This window comes from Sus scrofa, chromosome 10 (assembly GCF_054392235.1).
Source record: "Sus scrofa isolate SSC_HxYL_T2T_F1_AM1 chromosome 10, Sscrofa_HxYL_maternal_Yorkshire_Landrace_v2.0, whole genome shotgun sequence".
Lineage (NCBI taxonomy): Eukaryota > Metazoa > Chordata > Mammalia > Artiodactyla > Suidae > Sus > Sus scrofa.
This window is the reverse complement of record NC_139392.1, coordinates 34539738-34559382: the sequence shown is the minus strand read 5'-3', so window position 1 is coordinate 34559382 and position 19645 is coordinate 34539738. Positions and strand designations below refer to the sequence as shown.

Here is a 19645-nt window from a genome sequence, read left to right as displayed (position 1 = left end):
CTGCTGTGCCACAATAGGAACTCCTCCAGTGTAGTTTTTACTGGAGCTTCCTTCCCTTCTCAAAATGTCCCAGTGAGAACAACAAATTAATGGTCACCCAAGTCAGAGTGAGCAGCCCTCGATCAAAATTTCTAGCCTTATTTCTTGCTCACCACATAGACTCCATTTCCAAACCCTGTCCTTCCAGATTCCCACTGAGCTGTCTACAACTTCTCTTCCTCATACTTGCTGGTCCAGACTTTAATCTGCCTGATCAGGAGCCAGGACTCCTGGGGTGCTAGCACCAGCAGCCGGATGCAACTCAACTGCTCTGCGGAGGCTTCTTCATAAGATACTATCTGGTCCAAATGTCCATCTACCAGTGGTTGCAGCAGGGTATAGCGGGCACAGCCTTTGAAACCCTCCAGGGTGTAAAAGCCCAGCTCCACCTGCCTTTGCTCCAGATGGTACTGCCTTGGTTTGTTGGAACCTGTCAGCACCTCGATCCGGATGACTTTGTGTGGCCTCTCCAAAATCACTGTAAGGTGGTTGCCTTTCATGGGATTGAAGGTGGAGTTGCACTCCTTGTTCAGCGTGTAAGCATACTGTGGTACATTGTCTGATATGGTCAGCATGTCTGTGATGATGCTGGCAGTGGGGTTGTCTGGTTCACCAAAGACCCTCTTCTTCTTTCCAGGAAAGCAGAAGTCCTCAAGCTCAGAATGTGTTTGGTCGAGGACAAAGGAACTAAAATGGATTGGCATGGGTTGGGCCAAAAGAAGACGGAATTCAGAGAGAAGCAGGTGCATTGGAGTGTCCTTTTGGAAAAGGAGGAAGAGAGAGTTCAGGCGGGGGAGGTCGCTGGTGTGGAAGACTTTCCCGGAGAGGCTCAGGTTGGAGAAGTCCAGGATCACCCAAGGGAGGTTTTTCCAGGCTAATAACACCCAATAGATAGTTGAGATAAACTTGGAAATGAGAGAAACCTGGTCTTCCAGCAGCAGAAAGTATTCAGAGAAGTTGGTGGCCAAGTTCATGAGGAGGGCCAGATCCCTTTTCTGCTGGTTGTGAAGGCCTTTGCGGGGCGAGGGCGGATTAGCCTCACCCAGATCTTCTGGGAGAGGGGGGCCGCCAAGGTGGCCGTGGACTACGAGCAGCTGCTGGGCCTCAATGTGTCCTCTGAAGAGGTCTGAGATGTTGGCCGCAACCTGGCTGAGCCATTCCGGCTCAGAGTTGGACAGGCAGACCAGCACCACGATACACTCCAGCTCCGGTTCTGAGGAAGCCTGGAACAGAAGCTGCAGGGTGTTCAGCAGACGGGTCCCTTGGGGATGCTGCGTTGAGGAGATGCCCACAGTCAGCAGCTCTGGGGAGTGTGGAGGGGAGTGAGAGGTAAGTTGCTCCCAGGCCCCTCTGCTCATGGCTGCCCCCAAGGCCAGGACCTGGGCCAAACTCACAGTTCCCTTTTCTGGGAGAGCTCATCTCTGCACAGTAGTCAGGTGGTTTCTTTGATCACTACTTGGAAAGGCTGCTGGGGAGTCCTTGCGAGGACAAGGCTCCCTCTGAGGGGAAAGGCTGTCAGGTACCAAAGGGAAGTTTGCTGGCCTTGATCTCAGCATCATCTCAGTGACTGAGGAGCCACCAGGCCTGGATTGGAGGATCCAGGGCTGGACCCAAGGGTTGTGGCACTCTTGTGCCCATGGTTCCTGTGCTCCCTGCCCTGAGCGAGTTTCACTGAGGGGGCCACACCTGAGGCATATGGACACAGGCTAGGGGTCAAATCAAAGCTACCACTGCCAGCCTATACCACAGCCACAGCAATGCAGGATCCAAGTTGTGTTTGTGACCTACACCACAGCTCATGGCAATGCCAGATCCTCAATCCACTGAGCAAGGCCAGAGATGGACCCTGCATCCTCATGGATCCTAGTTGGGTTCTTTAACCACTCAGTAACAATGGGAACTTGGATGAGTGCCTCCTTACCGGCCATTCTGAGCCTCTGGACATTTGTCATTCAAGGGGGTGGCAGCAGGAAGAAAATGCACTTGGGCTTATAACCTGCCCCACATTCCAGTTCTGCAGCATGGCCCTGCCTCTGAGCACCCATCTTTCTTGCCAGATCATTTCCCCTCTTCACCCCCTCTTTTTGGCCACCCCTAGGCATACAGAGTTCCTGGGCCAGGGATCAGATCCCAGCCACGTGTGTGAGCTTCCTACACCACAGCTGCAGCAGTGCAGGAATCCTTTAAACCACTGGGTCGGGCCGGGACTCAAACCTGCATCCTAGTGCTGCAGACACCACCTATCCTGTTGTGCCACAGCAGGAGCTCTGCCCTTTCTCTTTCTTGGAATAGCATGTTGTCTGACCTCCCCCAGTCTGATCCCTGCCTTCCGTGTACTCACTCTTTTCCTGGGGAGGGGCTCCCACCAGGAATCTGTACTCGGCGTGTTGGAGTAAAGGGGAGGTTTTCTGCAAGTCCTTGAAGGTCTTCAGAAGGTTCTTGATTTCAGAGATGCTTTGCTTCTCATCTAGCTGCCCCAGTACCACCTTCTTTTCCTCCTGCTCAGAGTAAGATAAGCATCAGCTCTGAGATTTTTCCTTAGATCTCTGGGGTCGGTTGAGGGTCAGATCCCCTTTTGAGGCCATGCCAGGCAAGCCCCAGGATATAGTCAACCACTATCCTCCCCATCATGGGGGCACACAGGGCTTTTCAGAAGTGGTGGTGGGACCTGGAGTCAGGGGAGGGGCCCCTCGGGTGTTGTGCGGAATGCTTATGGGAAAGTCCTGGGCTTGTGCAGAGTGAGAAGGGGCCCATGCCTGCCATGGCCCACATCTAACCCCCTTCCATTATCAGGCTGGCAGACATCACCTAACTCGGCGTGGACTGTGCTAGGTTCTGCGGCAGATGCCGAAAGCCAGTTCTGTCCCCAAGGAAGTTACACGTGGTACCTCCATTCTAAAGTCCTTTCTTTGGCTCAATTCTGAGCACACATACACACATCTCTGACTCACTGCCCACATCCACTTAGGCTGTGCTCTGGAGGAAAACCTGGACCCTGGGGCTTGCATGTGACCTGTGCTGGATTGGTGGTCTCCACGTGCAGGGGCTGTAATCAGGGCATTTTTGGGGGGTTTCCTGCATGTGATGGGTGGGAGTTATGATGGCTCTGGCTCTGGAGAGAGGGATGTGAACTCACCTAGGCAGGCTTCCCATGCGCTGACCCCACCAAACAGCACACCCTTGGCCACTCTCTGCACAGGGTAAATGGCATTTGGGGGGGGTTTCCTCCATGTGATAGGTGGGAGTTATGATGGCTCTGGCTCTGGAGAGGGATGTGACCTCACCTAGGCAGGCTGCCCATGGGCCAACCCCACCAAACAGCATGGCCTTGGCTGCTCTCTGCACAGGGAAAATGCCCCATTGTGTTCCTCACCTTTATTCAAACCCAACACATATTTCAAGGCTAGTTCGCCATTATCTTTTCTCTAACCCTCTCCTGATTCTTCAACAGCGTTCCTCTTAGAACTTCCATGGTGACTTTAGACTGTTTGTGTAACTGAAAATATACCCACCCACCACCCCCAAAGGGTTAGGGTTAGGAGTCCAAGCTCCACCTCTGGAACTAACCATGGATAAACTGTACTTAGGATGCTCTGCATTTTTCTCTTGGAGGAAGCAGCTCAGGAGGATCAAGGACACAGCAACCAAGAAGCATTTCCACAGGCAGTTCTGCATGGTGCTGGGGCCTGAGAAGCTCTGTGGAGATGGCAGGCAGTGGGTCCTGGGTCCTCCTGCCCCCTTCGCCCCTCCCCCAACACCACTGCCAGATGACTCCCTGCCCTTTCCTGCCCACTTCAATCTCCTCATACATACATGCAGCAGCCGCCAGAGGGGAGACAGAAGTCCTGGAGTTTGGTTCTGTCCAGCTTCTGCCTTCCTCACCTCTCATCCAGGCTTCCAGGTGAGACTAGAGAAGTTTCTGTCATTTCTTCACTCTTGGAGCAGAGACCCGACCAGAAGGATGTGTTGCCAGGAAGAGGAAAGCAAGGCTTAGGGATGAATCAGCCCTTCCCCAAACTGCAAGCTCAAGCCAGTCCCCACCTGGGTGTAATTGGCCAATAAGTTGGGTCTCATATGTTAGCTCCCCCCTTACATTTGTGGCTGATTCTTCCCAGGATCATGATTGGCAGATTCTGAAGTTTGGGATCAAATCAGAAGGACCAAGGGAAACTAGTTTGTACACAGCTTTCTTCCGTCCTGGAGTGGTGCAGAGGATGGAAAGCTAAAAGTGACTAGAACCTTCTCATCCTGTGAAAGTCTTTACCGTGTTTGGAAGGCTAGCTCCACTGGGGTCTTTGTGTCTCATAGAAAATGTGGCTTAAAGGTTTATCAGAGAGCAGGGATTCCTCTGAAATCAAGGAGAAAAGACCTCAATGCTGCAGGATAGGGGCCCAGTGGGCTCTTCAGAGGTAGCAGCACCTAGACACCCCTCCCAGGAGACCCTGCTTGGCAACCATTGTTCTCTTTGAATGGGGACTGCTCACCACACCAGCCTCATAACAAGCTCCTGCTTCTGGATGAGGCAGGGATACAGTTGGAAAGCCAGCTTTCCAGTCTTTTCTCTCAAACCCAGAAGATTGGAAATGAATGATCAGTCTGACTCAAATGGATGAGGATGGAGTGCCCCCATCCTGCCCTACCCTGCCCAGGCTGCAGTCACCCCAGCTGCTGGCTATGTCTTGTACACACCCCAAATGGCTCCTCGAATCTCCAGTTCTTTCCAAGGCCCAGAATGGCTCAAAGGGCCTCTGAAGTTGACTTTTCTTCTCTCTTTTTTTTTTCCATTACGAAGAATATATTTCATTTCTTTCTCACGCTTCCATCCCCTCACCATGCTTAGCTGAGCATTACGTGAACTGTAGTTGTAGCCTTTCACTAAGAAAAGAAGATGACCAGATGATATCCTATCTTGCCTCTTCAGCTTTTGAGATGCAAAAAATAGAATTTAGGATAAGATTTTACATAGGGTTTTTTCCTTTCAGGTTTTTTTTTTTTTTTTGGTCTTTTTAGGGCTGCACCTAAAATTAGGTATGGGGTTGAGTTTCATTTCTTTGCACTGATATGGTGGTTCCCAGGCTAGGGGCCGAATCAGAACTGTAGCTGCTGGTCTACATCCCAGCCACAGCAACACCAGATCTGAGCTGCATCTGTGACCTACACCACAGCTCATGGCAATGCCAGGTCCTTAACCCACTGAGCAAGGCCAGGGATCAAACCCACATCCTCATGGATCCTAGTTGGGTTCATTAACTGCTGAGCCACGATGGGAACTCCTGGATTTCCACATTTTTAAAGGCTGCAGAATACTTTATTGTATGTGTTTATACATCACATTTTCTTTCTCTGTTCTTCTGCCAATAGACATTTAGATTGTCTCCACATCTGGGCATTCTGAACTCTGGTGCAGTGAACATAGGGGTACAGATATCCTTTTGAGATTCTGACTTCAATTCCTTTGGACACATACATCTTGAAAAGTGGAACTGCTAGATCATAACTTAGTCTTTTTTGTTAAGGCCTGCACTTGTAGTTCATGGAAGTTCCAAGGCTAGGGATCTATTTGGAGCTGCAGCTGCTGGCCTACACCACAGCCAAAGGAACTCAGGATCCAAGCTGTACCTGCAATCTATGCTGCAGCTTTCAGCAACACTGGATCTTAACCCACTGAGTGAGGCCAGGGATTGAACCCAAGTCCTCATGGATGCTAGTCAGGTTCTTAACCTGCAGAGCCACTGGGTCTTTATTTCACTCCTGTTAGTTCTAGTTTTAATTTTTTGAGGAACTTATGTAACGGCTGCACCAATTTATATTCCCACTAAGTGTACAGAGTTTCACTTTCCCCCACATCCTCACCACAAGAAATGAGGTGATATCTCATTGTGGTTTTGGTTTGAATTTCCCTGATGACTGGTGATGTTGAGAATCTTTTCATGTACCTGTTGGCCATATTGTATGTCTTCTTTTGAGAAATGTCTTCTTTGATTTTTTTTTTCTTTTTAGGGCCAAACCCATGGTGTTTGGAAGTTCCCAGCTTAGGGGTCAAATCTGAGCTGCAGCTGCAGTCCACAGCCACAGCACTGCAAGATCTGAGCTGTGTCTGCAACCTACACCACAGCTCACAGCAACGCTGGATCCTTAACCCACAGAGCAAGGCCAGATATTGAACCTGCAACCTCATGATTACTAGTTGGGTTTCGTTATTGCTGAGCCACTATGGGAACTCCCTTTGTTCATTTTTAACTGTGTTATTTGGTTTTTTGATATTGAGTTATATGAACTTCATACATATTTTGGATATTAACCCCTTGTCATTTAAATGGTTTGCAAATATCTTCTATTCAGTAGGCTGTCTCTTCATTCTGTTGATGGTTTCCTTTGCTGTGCTAAACATAGTGCTACTTTTATTTTTTTTTTATTTTTTTATTTTTTATTTTTTAGGGCCACACTTGTGACATATGAGGTTCCCAGGCTTGGGGTTGAATCAGAGCTGTAGCTGCCGGCCTACACCACAGCCATGGCAATACAGGATCCAAGCCGTCTCTGCGACCTACACCACAGCTCACGGCAATGCCAGATCCTTACCCCACTGAGTGAGGCCAGGGATGGAACCCACATCCTCATGGATACTAGTCAGATTAGTTTCCGCTGCACCACAATGAGAATTCCTCGTGTTACTTTTAAAATTTAGGTGTTTGTCTCAAATTCATATTTGCATATGGAATGAGGTAGGGGTTGAGTTTCACTTCTTTGCACTGATATCTATTTGTTTCAGCACCCCTTTCCCTTACTTTTTTTTTTTTTTTGGTGGTTTGTCTTTTTTTTAGGGCCACACCTGCCACTTATGGAGATTCCCAGGCTAGGGGTCTAATCGGAGCTGTAGCCACCGGCCTACACTACAGCCAGAGCAACACCAGATCTGAGCCGTATCTCCAACCTTTACCACAGCTCACCGAAACACTGGATTCTTACCTTGCTGAGCCAGGCCAGGGATCGAACCCACAACCTCATGGATGCTAGTCAGGTTCCTTAACCACTGAGTCATGACAGAAACTCCTCTCTTACCTTTTGATTTACTTGGCATCTTGTCAAAATCCAGCAACTGTCAGCATGAGGCTGTTTTTACTCTAAGCATTTCTGCAATCTATTTTTGCTACACTGTAAATAGTATCACATTGTGTCCCCTCCCCCAGCCCTGAGGTCATCATGATAGTCTCCTATTATTCCTTCTTTTTTTTTTTTTTTTGTCTTTTTGCCTTTTCTAGGGCTGCTTCCCAGGGCATATGGAGGTTCCCAGGCTAGGGGTCCAGTCAGAGCTGCAGCCACTGGCTACACCAGAGTCACAACAACATGGGATCCAAGCTGCATCTGCAACCTGCACCCACAGCTCACAGCAATGTCAGATCCCCAACCCACTGAGCAAGGCCAGGGATCAAACCTACAACCTCATGGTTCCTAGTTGGATTTGCAAACCACTGTGCCATGACAGGAACTCCATCTCCTACTTATTCTTGCAGTGGTGTAGGAGGGGTCTTTTAGGTGGGACTGTGTTAGGTTTCCAGTAATACTAGTCTTCTTATGTGGGTGACCATCCATCCTGGCCCTGTTTATTCAAGTGAACATCCTTCCCCACCCACTTGCAGAGTGCTGTCTCTATTATAAATCAGCTTTCTTGATACCTCTATTTCTTGGGGATGGTTTTCTTTCTTTCTTTTTTCTTTTTAGGCTGCACCCAAGTCACATGGATGTTCCCAGGCTAGGAGTCAAATCAGAGCTACAGCTGCCAGCCTATATCATAGCCACAGTAGTGCAGGATCCAAGCTGTGTCTGCAACCTACACCACAGGTCACAGCAATGCCAGATCCTTAACCCACTAAGCAAGGCCAGGGAGTGAACCCACATCCTCATGGATCCTAGTCAGGTTCGTTAACTGCTGAGCTATGAAGGGAACTCCAGAGCTTTCTCTGTTTTTAATGGTGTTGTTTTGTTAGAATTCTTTGCATATTTTGAAACAAATCCTTTGTTGTGTATGTGTTTGCAAATAGTTTTCTCTCGGTTTGTGACTTGCTTTTTGATTTTCTGAGTAAGGCCTTTCACAGAGGAGAAATCTTTAATTTTACAAAATCCATTTGACCCCTAGCCCAGGAACTTCTGCAGCCCTAAAAAAACCAGACCAAACCAAATACTCTAGGAGTTCCCGTGGTGGCACCCACGGGGCAGGTGTGGTCCTGGAGGACCCTGCTCTGCACAGATGAAGGGAGTTGAGGCTCCTTGGGCCCATGGCTTCTGCTTTGCTGGGATGATTGGTGGCATCTCTGCTGTCAGAGCTCTGTCTTCTTCAGACTTCAGGGGCTTTCAGCTTTAGGACATCAAGGGGCAGTGTCTACACTGATGGGAGCCAGGTTTCCTGCCAATTGGGTGGCACAGGAGGAAAAGGTGAGCAGAAGCTTTCAGCTTCCCATGTGCACCAGAGGGGGGTCCACCTTCAGAGGATGCAGGAGGGGCTCTGGGTTGAAAGCTGGGGTTTTTTGGTCCATTGTGTGTGTGGTATGGATGGTGTCCACTGTCTTTACATGGTATGTGGTGTTGAGTTTTCCCAGCAGCACTTCCTGTGGGGACGACGTGGCCTTGGCCCCTTTGTCGTGAACACACTGACCCGCTCAGTGTGGGTTGAATTCTGGGCTCTGTCCTCTTGCTCTGGGCCAGGCACCTGTTTTTGAGCCAGTTCCACACTCTGTTGGTGACTGTAGCTTCACAACATAGAGTGAAGTCAGGCAGGGAGATGCCTCCGGCCTCTTGTCCTTTCTGAGGGTTGCTTTGGCTCCTTGAGGTCTTTTGTGGCTCCACACAAACTGTAGGAGGATTTGCTCTATTTCTGGGAAAAGGACTGTTGGAATTTGGGGAGGCTGGCATTCACATGTTCATTTCCTTGGGCAGAATGAACATTTGAACAATGTGAATTTTTCCAAGAGCACAAGGTATCTTTCCATTTATGTGTGTCATAGTTTTCAGGGGCTTCATCACTGTCTGAAAGTGTTTCAGTCTTTCATGTCCTTGGTTAAATGTATTCTTTTGTTCCTTTTTTCCCTTTTTTGGCTGCCCTGTGGCATGTGGAGCTCCTGGGCCAGGGATCAGATCTGAGCACAGTTGCAACCCATGCCACAGCTGTGGCAACACTGGATATATATATAATGATTTTTATTTGTTTTTAGTATAGCTAGTTTGCAGTGTTCTGTCAATATTCTGCTGCACAGCATGGTGACCCAGTTACACACACACATTCTTTTTCCTCACGTTATCATGCTACATCATAAGTGACTGGATATAGTTCCCAGTGCTACACAGCAGGATTTCATTGCTTATCCATTCCAAAGGCAAGAGTCTGCATCTATTAACCCCAAGCACCCCATCCATCCCACTCCCTCCCCCTCCCCCCTGGCAACCACAAGTCTATTCTGCAAGTCCATGAGTTTCTTTTCTGTGGAAAGATTCATTGGTGCCATATATCCGATTCCAGATACAAGTGATATCTTATGGTACTTGTTCTCTTTCTGACTTACTTCACTTAGTAGGAGAGTCTTTAGTTCCAACTGTGTTGCTGCAAATGGCATTATTTTGTTCTTTTTATGGCTGTGTAGAATTCCATTGTACATATTTACCACCTCTTCCTAATCCAATCATCTGTTGCTGGACAGTTAGAATTTTTCCGTGTCTTGGCTATTGTGAATAGTGCTGCAATGAACATGTGGGTGCATGGGTCTTTGTCAAGAAAAGTTTTGTCCAGATATATGCCCAAGAGTGGGATTGCTGGGTCATATGGTAGTTCTATGTGGTTTTCTAAGGTACCTCCATACTGTTCTCCATAGTGGTTGCACCAACTTACATTCCCACCCACAGTGCAGGAGGGTTCCCTTTTCTCCACACCCCCTCCAGCATTTGTTATTTGTGGACTTATGAATGATAGCCATTCTGGCTGGTGCGAGGTGGTATCTCATGGTAGTTTTGATTTGCATTTCTCTAATAACCAGGGATGTTGAGCATTTTCCCATGTGCCTGTTGGCCAACTGTATATCTTCCTTGGAGAAATGTCTATTCAGGTCATTTGTGCATTTTTCAATTGGGCTGTTGGCTTTTTTGCTGTTGATTTGTATAAGTTGTTTGTATATTTTAGAGATTAAGCCCTTGTCAGTTGCATCATTTGAAACTATTTTCTCCCTTTCTGTAAGTTGTCTTCTTGGTTTCCTTTGCTGTGTAAAACTTGTCTGTTTGATTAGGTCCCATTGGATTAGTTTGGCTTTTATTTCTGTTGCTTTAGGAGACTGACCTGAGAAAACATTTGTAAGGCTGATGTCAGAGAATGTTTTGCCTATGTTCTCTTCCAGAAGTTTGATTGTGTCTTGTCATACATTTAAGTCTTGAAGCCATCTTTAGTGTATTTTTGTGCATGGTGTGAGGATGTGTTTTAGTTTCATTGATGTGTGTGCACCTGTCTGGGTTTCCCAGCAATACGTGCTGAAAAGATGTCTTTTTCCCATTTTATATTCTTGCCTCCTTTGTCAAAGATTAATTGACCATAGGTGTCTGGGTTTATTTCTGGGTTCTCTCTTCTGTCCCATTGGTGTGTCTGTCTGTTTTGGAACCAGCACCACCTTTTCTTGTTTCCTGTGGCTTTGTAATATTGCCTGAAGTCTGGGGAGTTAAGCCTCCTGCTTGGTTTTTGGTCCTCAGGATTGCTTTAGCAATTTTGGGTCTTTTGTGGTTCCATATAAATCTTTGGATTGTCTGTTGTAGTTCTGTGAAAAATGTCATGGGTCATTTGATAGGGATTGCGTTGAATCTGTAGATTGCTTTGGGTAGTAAGTACATTTTTACAGTATTAATTCTTCCAACCCAGGAGCATGGACTCTCTTCCCATTTCTTTGAATCCTCTTTAATTTCCTTGATTAATGTTTTCTAGGTCTCAGCATATGTGTCTTTCACCTCCTTGGTCCGTGGTATTCCCATGCATTTGATTTTTGGGGTATTGTATTGTATTTTTGAAAGGTATTGTATTTTTGTGTTCCTTTTCTAATATTTCATTGGTAGTATCCGAAAATGAAACTGATTTCTGAATGTTCATCTTGTATCCTGCTACTTTGCTGAATTTGTTGATCAGTTCAAGTAGTTTCTGGGTTGAGTCCTTAGGGTTTTCTATATCCAGTATCATGTCTTTGTAGGCATACGGTGACAGCTTTACCTCTTCTCTTCCTAGTTGGATGCCTTTTATTTCTTTTGTTTGTCTGGTTGCTGTGGCTAGGAACTTCCCATACTTTGGTGAGTAACAGTGGCGAGAGTGGGCATCCTCATCTTGTTCCAGATTTGAGTGGGAAGGCTTTCATCTTTTCTCCATCGAGTATTACATTTGCTGTGAGTTTGTCATAAATGGCTTTTTTATGTTACGGTATGTTCCCTCTAGACACACTTTGGCAAGAATTTTTAGGGTGAGTGGATGTTGGACTTTGTCAAATGATTTTTCTGCATCTATTGAGATGATCATGTGGTTTTTGACTTTTCTTTTGTTAATGTGGTGTTTGATGTTGATTGATTTGCACATGTCGAACCATCCTTGTGAACCTGGAGTGAATCCATCCTGGTCGTGGTGTATGATCTTTTTGATATGTTGGATTCAGGTGGCCAAAATTTTGTTGAGAACTTTAAAGTCTATATTCATCAAAGGTATTGGCCTATAGTTTTCTTTGTTGGTGGTATCTCTGTCTGGTTTTGGAATTAGGGTTATGGTGGCATCATAGAATGTCTTTGGGAGTGTTCCTTCTTCTGCAACCTTTTGAAAAAGTTTAAGGAGGGTGGGTGTAAGTTCCTCTTTGTATGTTTGGTAGAATTCTCCTGTGAAGCCATCTGGTCCTGGGATTTTTATTTGTAGGGAGTGTTTTTATGACACACTCAATTTCATTTCTAGTGATCAGGGTGCTCAGTTGATCTATTTCTTTTTGATCCAGTTTTGGAAGGCTGTATAAGTCTCTAGAAAGGTGTCTGTTTCTTCTAGGTTGTCAAACTTGTTGACATATAATTGTTGAGAGTATTCTCTCATGGTTTGTTTTGTTTTTTTTTTGGTATTTTTGTAGTTTCCGTTGTGATGTCTCCTTTTTCATTTCTGACTTTATTTGGGTTTTTTCCTCTCCTCTTCTTGGTGAGTCTGGCAAGAGGTTTGTCAATTTTGTTGACTGTTTCAAAGAACCAGGTGTTAGTTTTATTGATTTTTTCTATTGTTTTTTGAATGTCTGTTTTATGGATTTTCTCTCTGATCATTATGATTTCCTTCCTCTGCTGACTTTAGGTTTTGCTTGTTGTTCTTTTTCTAATTCATTTAGGTGGTGGGTTAAGTTGTCAACATGAGATTTTTCTTCTTTTTTGAGGAAGTCCTGTATTTCTCTGAACTTCCCTCTGAGCACTGCTTTTGTGGCATCCCATAGATTTTGAGTAGCTATGTCTTCATTATCATTTGTCTTGATGTATTTTTTAATTTCCTCCTTCTTTTTCTTTCTTTCTTTCTTTCTTTCTTTCTTTCTTTCTTTCTTTCTTTCTTTCTTTCTTTCTTTCTTTCTTTCTTTCTTTCTTTTTTGGTTTTTAGAGCCATATGTTGTGGCATATGCCAGCCTACACCACAGCCACAGCAATGCCAGATCCAAGCCACATCTGTGACCTACATCACAGCTCTCAGGAACACCTGATCCTTAACCTAATGAGTGAGGCCAGGGATTGAACCCAAGACTCATTTTTCCTAGTAGGATTCATTTGCACTGCACCACAATGGAAACTCCTTAATTTCCTCCTTGATGTCCTCATTGACCCATAGGTTTTTTTAGTAGCATGTTGTTTCATCTCCATGTAGTAAGTTTTTTTCTCATTTCTTTTCCTGTGGGTGACTTCTAGTTTCATGCCATTGTGGTCAGAGAAGATACTTGAAGTAATTCCTATACTCTTAAATTTGTCGAGGTTAGCTTTGTGCCCCAGTATGTGATCGATCCTTGAGAATGTTCCATGTGCACTTGAGAAGAATGCATATTTTTCTGATTTTTTTGGATGTAATGCCCTGATAATGTTAAGTCCAATGTTTCTAAAGTGTGTCCTTTAGGATCTCTGTTGCCTTATTGATTTTCTCTCTAGAGGATTGTCATTGATGTGAGTGGGGTGTTAAAGTCTCCTGCTATGATTGTATTCCCATAAATTTCTCCTTTTATGTCTCTTAGTATTTGTTATAGGTATCGAGATGCTCCTATATTAGGGGCATATATATAGAGGACTGTAATATCTTCTTCTTGAATGGATCCTTTTACCATTAAATGCTGTCCTTCTTTGTCTTTCTTTATGGCCTTCATTCTAAAGTTGATTTTGTCTGATATGAGTATTGCAACTCCTGCTCTCCTGTCTTGTCCATTGACATGAGATATCTTTTCCTGTCCCCTCACTTTCAAACTATATGTGCCCTTTTCCCTGCGGTGAGTCTCTTGTAGACAGCAGATGGATGCTTTTTGCTTTTTTTAATCCAACCTACCACTCTGTGTCTTTTGATCAGAGAATTCAGTCCATTGACATTTAAGGTGATTCTTATTATTCCTATTCTTATTTAGACTTTTAGGGCCGCATCTGCAGCATATGGAGGTTCCCAGGCTAGGGGTCTAATTGGAGCTGTAGCTGCTGTCCTACACCACAGCTACAGCAAAGTGGGATCCAAGCAGTGTTTGTGACCTATACCACAGCTCACAGCAACGCTGGATCCTTAACCAACTGAGCAAGGCCATGGATAGAACCGGCAACCTCATGATTCCTAGTCAGATTCATTTCCACTGTACCATGACAGGAAATCCAAGGTGATTATTGATAGATAGGTATTTATTGCCATTTTCTACCTGGTTTTCCTGTTGATTCTATGTTTCTCTTTTCTTCCCTTCCTTTTTTGGCTGCATGATTTCCATTTATTTTATGCTTGAGTACTTTTCTTTTCAGGTTTTGTGAATGTAATGTTCAGTTTTGATTTGGATTGCCCTGTTGTTTAAGTATGTTCTTAACCCCTTCCTATATCTGCTTGCTTTAGCCTGATGGTCACATAGCCTCGAACACCTCATTAAAATAAAAACAGAATCTATATTTTCTTAATTTCCTTCCCTACATTGTATGATTTTGAAGTCCTTTTTTTAACATCTTCATGTTTAGATCTATATGCTGACTTACTTAAGGGATTGCTTTCCAATTATGGTTCCTTCCATCCTATTTCTTCTTCCTTTATTTATTTTTTTTTATTTAGAGATGCCCTTTCCGTATTTCTTTTTTTTTTATTGTCTTTTTGCCTTTTCTAGGGCTGCTCCCAGGGCATATGGAGATTCCCAGGCTAGGGGTCCAATCAGAGCTGTAGCTGCCAGCCTACGCCAGAGCCACAGCAACACGGGATCCGAGCTGCATCTGCAACCTACACCACAGCTCACGGCAATGCCGGATCCTTAACCCACTGAGCAAGGCCAGGGATCGAACCTGCAACCTCATGGTTCCTAGTCAGATTTGTTAACCACTGCACCAAAATGGGAACTCCTCCGTATTTCTGTTTGAATGGGTTTAGTATTGCTGTAGTCTTTCAGCTTTTGTTTGCTGGAGAAATTCTGTATTTTCCCTTCTATTTTAAATGATATTCTTGCTGGATAGAGTATTCTAGGTTGCAGATTTTTTTCCTTTCAGCCCTTGAAATCTATCTTGCCACTCTGTTCTGGCCTGTAGGGTTTCTACAGAGAAAAATAGCTGATAGCCTTATGGCTTTGCTTATCATTAATGCTTTGCTTTTCTCTTGCTGCCTTTAGAATCCTCTCTTGATCTTTAACTTTTGCCATTTTTCTTATGTTTTGGCGTGGGCCTGTTTGAGTTCACCTTGTTTGGGGCCCTCTGTACTTCCTGTATCTTCATATCAGTTTCCTTTAGATTTGGAAAGTTTTCAGACATCATTTCTTCAAACACATTTTCAATCCCCCCTTTTTTTCTTCTCCTTCTAGAATTCCTATTATTTGTAGATTGGCCTGCTTTATATTATCCCACAGATATCTTATATTGCTTTCATGTTTTTTCATTTGGTTTCCTGTCTGCTGTCCTGATTGGGTGATTTCCATTATTCTGTCTTCCAAGTCACTCATTTCTCTGCATCATTCATTCTGCTTTTTAGTGCCTTTAGCTCAGTTTGCATCTCTGCAGATGAATTTTCTAGTTTTTCATGGCTCCTTCTTATATTTTCTAGTTCCTTTCTAAAGGAATCTGCATTACTATTCATATCCTCTCTTAATTCCTTGATCAGCATTAATTCCTTCAGTATTTTCACTATCTCCCTTTTGAACTCAATGTCTGTCAGACTTCAGAGGTCTGTTTCATTGTTGACTTCTTTAGGTGAATTCCTCTTTTCCTTTAACTGGGATTGGTTTCTGAGCGTCTTCATCTTGCTTATGTTTTTCTTTGTCTGTGAGTTTAGGGAAGCCAAACTGTAGTCTTGCAAGGCTACTTCTATGTATTTTTTTTTGGGGGGGGGGGAGGGTGGCTATTTTTGGTGTGCGAGTTTGAATAGTTTCTGTCTCTTTCTTTGGTGTGAGCAGACTGTTATTTCCAGGACACTCAGTGTGTTTTCAGGGAGAAGGAGGAAGTGGGTAGGGCCAGCAGTCAGTGCCTGGTCATTGGGTTCAAAACAGCAGCAAGGACCTGCAGGAATGTGGTACAGGCTACTCATAGTTGCAGGGTCCGAGTAAGTGGTAATGAGCTCTAGGCAGATCTACGAGGAGTCCAGAGCATTTGGCAGTAGCAGCAGCAGTGTTCAATTGCAATGCCCTCCTCTGAGGTGATTGGAACCACAGGTGAGGTGGTGCTTGTTCAGGGACCCCTAGTGGGAGCGGGCCATGACTGCCTCTGGAGTCAGAGATAACTGTGGTGGTTTGCCCCCACCACATGCAGACCATACAAGAAGCACCCTGTTCTGCCTATCCCCCACAGGAGGTGCTGCGCCAGCTGCTCCTAGTTGTAGGGTCTTGGGAAGGGACAGATGACCATCTCTGGGTGCTGCCCAGAGCATTTGGCAATGGCAGCTGCAGGGCAGGTGTGTTCCCAGGGGAGTGAGAGCAAAAGTGTATGGTGCTTGGGTGCAGTGCCCTCTTCTTTTTGCCAACCCCTGAGGTGACTGCAGGTGGAGCCCACTCACATGTCCCCAGTGGTGGCAGGCCATGCTTCTCTCTGGCCTCTGAGGCAACTGCTGAGGCCTGTCCCTGCTGCCTGTAGATGGTGCAAGAGGCACCACACAGCACTCAGCCCCTTGATGCTCTTAGGCCACACAAGAGGTGCCTGACCACTGGCAGCCTGCATAAGAAGTGCCCAGTCTCCCTTCGAGGAGCAAGAGGCTTCTCACCGCCTGCTGGGAACCTGCACAGAGCCACCTGGTCCTCTGAGCCTGGGGCATGGGCAGCTCTGGTGCCTGGAGCTTCCTTTGGGTCCACCCATCCCCCTCCCTTCCCCAGCAATGGTGCCTGGCCTCTCGTGTGGGTTGGCCCTTCTCCTGGATTCCCTCTGCCCTGGCATTCCTCTCCTCAGCCTGTGCTGCACAGCTCCTTAGCCCCTCAGGCTGTCCCCACATGCCAGCCTCAGTCCTCTCCCCAGGACTCCCCTCTGGAGCCAGAGTCTCAGCACCCAGCCCCTGTCTGCGCATCTCCGGCTGGGGTGTCCCGGCCAGTGGTTCAGATGCAGCTCTCACTCTGCTTTGCCTTCCTCAGTCCAGCTGCTGTGCTTTTCGTGGTGACTTTGAGATTCCTCCATCTCAGCTTATCTCCCTGTCAGTTAGCTGCCTTCCCAGGAGGTGGGATCCTTTTCTCCTTCAGAGCTCCCTCTCAGGAATGCTAGTCCCGCCCTGATTCCTTTACCCTCTCTTTTTGTCTTTGGTTCTTCCCAGTTCTCTCAAGAGTTGCCCTTTTTGGAGGTTTAGGTTCCTCTGCCAGCAGGCAGTGGATGTTCTGTGCGAGTCATTGTACGTGCAGATGTGTTTTTCTGATGTGTTTGTGGGAGAGGGTGAGCGTGTCCTCTTATGCCTCTGCTGCCTTACTCCAACACTGGATCCTTAACCCTCTGTGATGGAACGTGCCTCCCAGGGGTCCCAAGGCGCCACCGATCCCTTTGCACCCCAGTGTGAACTCCTTGTTCTTTTGGATGCAGTGGTGAATAGGGTTGTTTTCGTTCTTTTCCTGATGGTTCAGTATGAATGTTTAGAAATGCAGTGCCAGGAGTTCCCGTCGTGTTTCAGCAGAAATGAATCTGACTAGCACCCATGAGGACAAAGGTTTGCTCCCTGGCTTCACTCAGTGGGTTAAGGATCCCATGTTGCCATGAGCTGTGGTGTCAGTCACAGACTCGGCTCGGATCCTGCATTGCTGTGGCTCTGGTGTAGGCTGGCAGCTACAGCTCCAATTAGACCCCTAACTTGGGAACCTCCACATGCCAAGGATACTGCCCTAAAAAGACACACACACAAAAAAAGGCAAGGCTCACAGATTTCAGCGAGTGGGGTGGTTTCGAGTGGGGAGAGAGCCCTGGGAGACCTTGAGATAGGCTTATCCCCACCTGCAGTGCTTATCAGTGTACTGAGAGGGAGAGGGTTAAGGAAGTCATGCTGGCAAATGCCCCAAGGCCAGTGGGGACAGGGGGTCTGTATTAGGAAACAGTAGGAAAAGTGGAGCATTGGTCTCAGAGCACATGGCCACCAGATGGTGCCAGTCACCAGCAGAGTCCCTCTGCAGCTCCCTGGCTGTGCCTTCAGGCTCAGAGATGGTGTTGGAGACAGGTGGGTTGAACCTCATGGAAGTGCCCAGGGTCTTGCACCTGGGTACATGCATCCTCTGATACTCTGGCCCTCTTTGCCTCAACTCAGAGAGGGGACATAGTTCCCCTTTCACACCTGTGGTTCCATTCCTGTCTGGTTGGGCAGCCCAGTGCCTAGAGAGTTGGACAGGCTATCAGGGGGCTCTGAGTGCCCTTTGATGACTTGGAGGCAGCATTCTTGGTCCAGATGTACCTGGCTTGAATCCTGGCGGTGCAGCTTCCTAGAATCAGGCTGGCATGGAGTTTGGCTTCTGGTCATGAGCACAGTGTGTCTGTGTGGTGGTATTTTGGGGGCAGGCTGCGCTCATCCCTGTGCCCTTTCTCTCCAGAGAGCTCCACACTCACCTTCTTCCTTCTCCATCTGAGCCTCTTCCTCCTCTGTGGCACCCTCGTTAGAAGGAAGCTACCTGAATCCAGGTCATGTGGATACAAGCTGGGTGGTCCTTGATTTGTCTGGATCTCAGGTCTGAAGGGTGCTGATGACTCAAAGCCTGCTCACTTGATTTAAAAAGAGGGGTTGCTGATTTCAGGGCATAGGGTGGTGTCGGGTTGGGTGAGAGGCCCAGCCAACTTTGCAACTGGTATTCATTTTGGGGCACTGAGAGGAGCAGGTAACTCACGCTGGCAGGTGCCCAAGGTCAGTGCAGACCAAGGTTCTGCTGTGGGAGGCGGAGGGAACTCTGCACGTCCAGTCTCTGTTGATCTTGGAGCCTGGGGGTCTATCACTGTACTTCGCACCTTATTGGAGTTTCCTTTCCCTTTGGCCAACAGCTCTTCTTTTAGCTCTCAGCCATGCTTCCTGGCTTGACCTGACTGCATTAGAACAGTCCATGCTAGGAGTATCCTGCTGATAGCTGTCTGGTTCCCAGAACATGAAAGGCAGGTGTCTTGGTTCCCGTTTTGGGGCTCTTCAGGCAGCATGGTTGGGAGCACATCTTTTTGGATGGACTGCATCCCCTTCAGATGCTGGGTGAGTGTCTGTGGAAATCTGGGGGAGAACCTGACCTGATCGGCCCAGCAGGGACCCCAGGAGCTGCAGGCCCCTCAACCCCTCTGCCAACTTCAGAATGGCTTCCCCAGGGGAGATGCTTCACCAGGACGAAAAACACCTTGAGATAGCTCAGAGTTGTGACAGCTTTGGTCACTAGGGGTGACTTGAGCCCGATGCTAAGGCCACTATGTCAACTGCCTCTCTTCCCTGTCTTTCTCTCTGAATTTTTGGTGTCTTTCTCTCACTCTTCTTTCCACTTTCTCCCCATTTTATGCTCAGCCATCTCTCTCTCTCTCTCTCCCTGTCTGTCTTCCTTTTGGTCTCTGTCTCCTCTGTTTTTGTTGCTGGTGGACGGTGGAAAAAGCCTCCTCTTTTTGTGGTCGCCCAGTAGAAGCACTGGAGCATGGGGGTAGGTGGGGTTGGGGCCGGGATGTGCATTACAACCTGGGGAAGTGTGCAAAGTCTGTTCCCAGGGGTGAACCCAGTTTGGCCATCCCACGTCCTATCTGAATGCCCAGGACTCAGCTTCCCACTAGGAGCATCTTTAGACACGGAAAGCCAGGAAGCCCAGGAGAGCCCGAGGGGTTTGAGAAGCCAAGGCAAAGACAGCTGGTCTTTCCCTCTCTTTCTTTGTTGTTTCAGGTGCAACCCTGATCATGCAGAACCCAGAGTCCTGCAAGGCAGGGAGAGCAGAGCACGACGATGCGTGGACAATGGAAAGGTGTGACAACGCAT

The 19645-nt window shown here is 46.9% G+C and overlaps 1 protein-coding gene across 1 annotated transcript; it reads right to left on the bottom strand.

Moving 5' to 3' along the window:
- Positions 1–203: 203 nt before the first annotated feature.
- Positions 204–7120, bottom strand: LOC146398960 (alpha-1,3-mannosyl-glycoprotein 4-beta-N-acetylglucosaminyltransferase-like protein MGAT4E). Its single transcript, XM_084979563.1, has 5 exons — positions 7102–7120; positions 4871–4914; positions 3607–3735; positions 2381–2537; positions 204–1342 (listed from the first exon to the last, which is right to left on the bottom strand). Exons 1-5 carry the CDS (start codon positions 7118–7120, stop codon positions 204–206), a joined length of 1488 nt encoding a protein of 495 aa, XP_084835689.1.
- Between the last annotated feature and the right edge of the window lie 12525 nt (positions 7121–19645).